The sequence below is a fragment of the Poromitra crassiceps genome (assembly GCF_964638095.1).
Source record: "Poromitra crassiceps genome assembly, chromosome: 11".
In the NCBI taxonomy this organism is placed as follows: Eukaryota; Metazoa; Chordata; class Actinopteri; order Beryciformes; family Melamphaidae; genus Poromitra; species Poromitra crassiceps.
The window spans coordinates 34,245,680-34,248,119 of record NC_139643.1 but is presented as its reverse complement, the minus strand read 5'-3'; the positions used below and the strand labels follow the sequence as shown (position 1 = coordinate 34,248,119).

At 51.9% G+C, this 2,440-nt stretch overlaps 1 protein-coding gene across 1 annotated transcript in view; it reads right to left on the bottom strand.

Moving 5' to 3' along the window:
- Positions 1-2,239, bottom strand: part of itgb8 (integrin, beta 8) — a gene marked incomplete at both ends in the record, with an annotated part of 25,355 nt that extends 23,116 nt beyond the window's left edge. Inside the window, one exon of the mRNA XM_083645626.1 lies at positions 2,161-2,239. Within this exon, the coding sequence (XP_083501752.1) occupies positions 2,161-2,239 (79 nt within the window). The remainder of the gene's footprint in view (positions 1-2,160) is intronic.
- Between the last annotated feature and the right edge of the window lie 201 nt (positions 2,240-2,440).

Genomic DNA, 2,440 nt, shown 5'->3' with positions numbered 1-2,440 from the left:
AGAGAGGAGTTGGATGTAGGGCAGAGAGGTGTTGGATGTAGGGCAGAGAGGTGTTGGGATGTAGGACAGAGATGCTCTGGGATGTAGGCAGGAGGGGTGTTGGGATGTAAAGCAGAGAGGTGTTGAGATGTAGGGCAGAGAGGTGTTGGGATGTAGGGCAGAGGTGTTGGATGTAGGACAGAGATGCTCTGGGATGTAGGCAGGAGAGGTGTTGGGATGTAGAGCAGAGGTGTTGAGATGTAGGGCAGAGAGGTGTTGGATGTAGGGCAGAGAGGTGTTGGGATGTAGGGCAGAGAGGTGTTGGATGTAGGACAGAGATGCTCTGGGATGTAGGCAGGAGAGGTGTTGGGATGTAGAGCAGAGAGGTGTTGGATGTAGGGCAGAGAGGTGTTGAGATGTAGGGCAGAGAGGTGTTGGATGTAGGGCAGAGAGGTGTTGGGATGTAGGGCAGAGAGGTGTTGGTATATAAGGCAGAGAGGTGTTGGATGTAGGACAGAGATGCTCTGGGATGTAGGACAGAGATGCTTTGGGATGTAGGCAGGAGAGGTGTTGGGATGTAGGGCAGAGAGGAGTTGGATGTAGGGCAGAGATGTGTTGGGATATAGGGCAGAGAGGTGTTGGATGTAGGCAGGAGAGGTGTTGGGATATAGGGCAGAGAGGTGTTGGATGTAGGCAGGAGAGGTGTTGGGATATAGGGCAGAGAGGTGTTGGATGTAGGACAGAGATGCTCTGGGATGTAGGACAGAGATGCTTTGGGATGTAGGCAGGAGAGGTGTTGGGATGTAGGGCAGAGAGGAGTTGGATGTAGGGCAGAGATGTGTTGGGATATAGGCAGGAGAGGTGTTGGATGTAGGGAGGAGAGGTGTTGGATGTAGGGCAGAGAGGTGTTGGGTGTAGGCAGGAGAGGTGTTGGGATATAGGGCAGAGAGGTGTTGGATGTAGGCAGGAGAGGTGTTGGGATATAGGGCAGAGAGGTGTTGGGATATAGGGCAGAGAGGTGTTGGGATATAGGGCAGAGAGGTGTTGGATGTAGGACAGAGAGGTGTTGGATGTAGGCAGGAGAGGTGTTGGGATATAGGGCAGAGAGGTGTTGGATGTAGGCAGGAGAGGTGTTGGGATATAGGGCAGAGAGGTGTTGGGATGTAGGGCAGAGAGGTGTTGGGATGTAGGGCAGAGAGGTGTTGGATGTAGGGCAGAGAGGTGTTGGGATGTAGGGCAGAGAGGTGTTGGGATGTAGGGCAGAGAGGTGTTGGGATGTAGGGCAGAGAGGTGTTGGGATGTAGGCAGGAGAGGTGTTGGGATGTAGGGCAGAGAGGTATTGGGATGTAGGGCAGAGAGGTGTTGGATGTAGGGCAGAGAGGTGTTGGATTTAGGCAGGAGAGGTGTTGGGATGTAGGGCAGAGAGGTGCTGGGATGTAGGGCAGAGAGGGGCCACAGGTCTCAGCATCACAGTGCTAATGAGCCACTCTGACCCAATTAGTGCGCTGGCCCTCAGCAATCCACATATGAAGCTTTTAACTTCTAATAGTGCAATATATTTATTGTGTACTGTCCCTGCTTAAATAAACAATAAAGGTAAAGATAAAGATAATTAAACTATCATCAGAGATAAATGCCACTGAAACAGGGGGGGGGGGGGCGGTGCTGTGACAGAGCGGGGTGCCCGGACCCCTGGGGGGCCCTTGATGGGGGCTCCAGGGGGTCCAATGAGGGATAGAATATCCCTGTCACTGTTATTTCACTCCATAAATACCTGCATAGGCTAATGAGAGAATGTATACCCGCCGTCTTCATTTATAGGTTTCATCATCTCCTACTAGGTTGGGCGGGGAGGGTCGAAACAGCAGTATCACAATATACAGTATATTGTAGGCTATTGCACAAATGTTATATGAATGTTGTGTTGCACAAATGTTATAAATTGTCAGGTGCATGCAACATTTATGACAGCTTTTTATGAGTGTTCACCCCTATCTCCTAGCTGACTGTACCTCCTCACCTGTAATAATCATAATGACATCATATGGCCATATCTGGGACACCAGGGCTGGTCTGCTCAGCAGGTGAAGGCAGAATGACCTCATTGACCTGACACAACAGGCTAATTGCTGGACATGATGCGGTGATTGATTGAACGTTAATGAGCCTGGCTCCACTCACCTTCAGCGCAGACAGAGAGCACCGCGGAGCAGAGCAGGAGACACAGAGGGACGCTGTATGCACGTAGCCAGGAAGTCATATTATCCAGCACACAGAGCGAGGAGCACCCGGTACGCTACTGGAGATGACGTGGAACCGGGGGAGACCGGGCACCGTGCGTCCACCGTGCGACTGCGAACAACAGCCGGGAGTGCAGGCGCGAGCCGCAGAGCATCGTCGTGTGTTGCTGTTTTTTTTGTTTGTTTCTTTGCCACCCAATAACCTGCTAATCCCGCGCGCG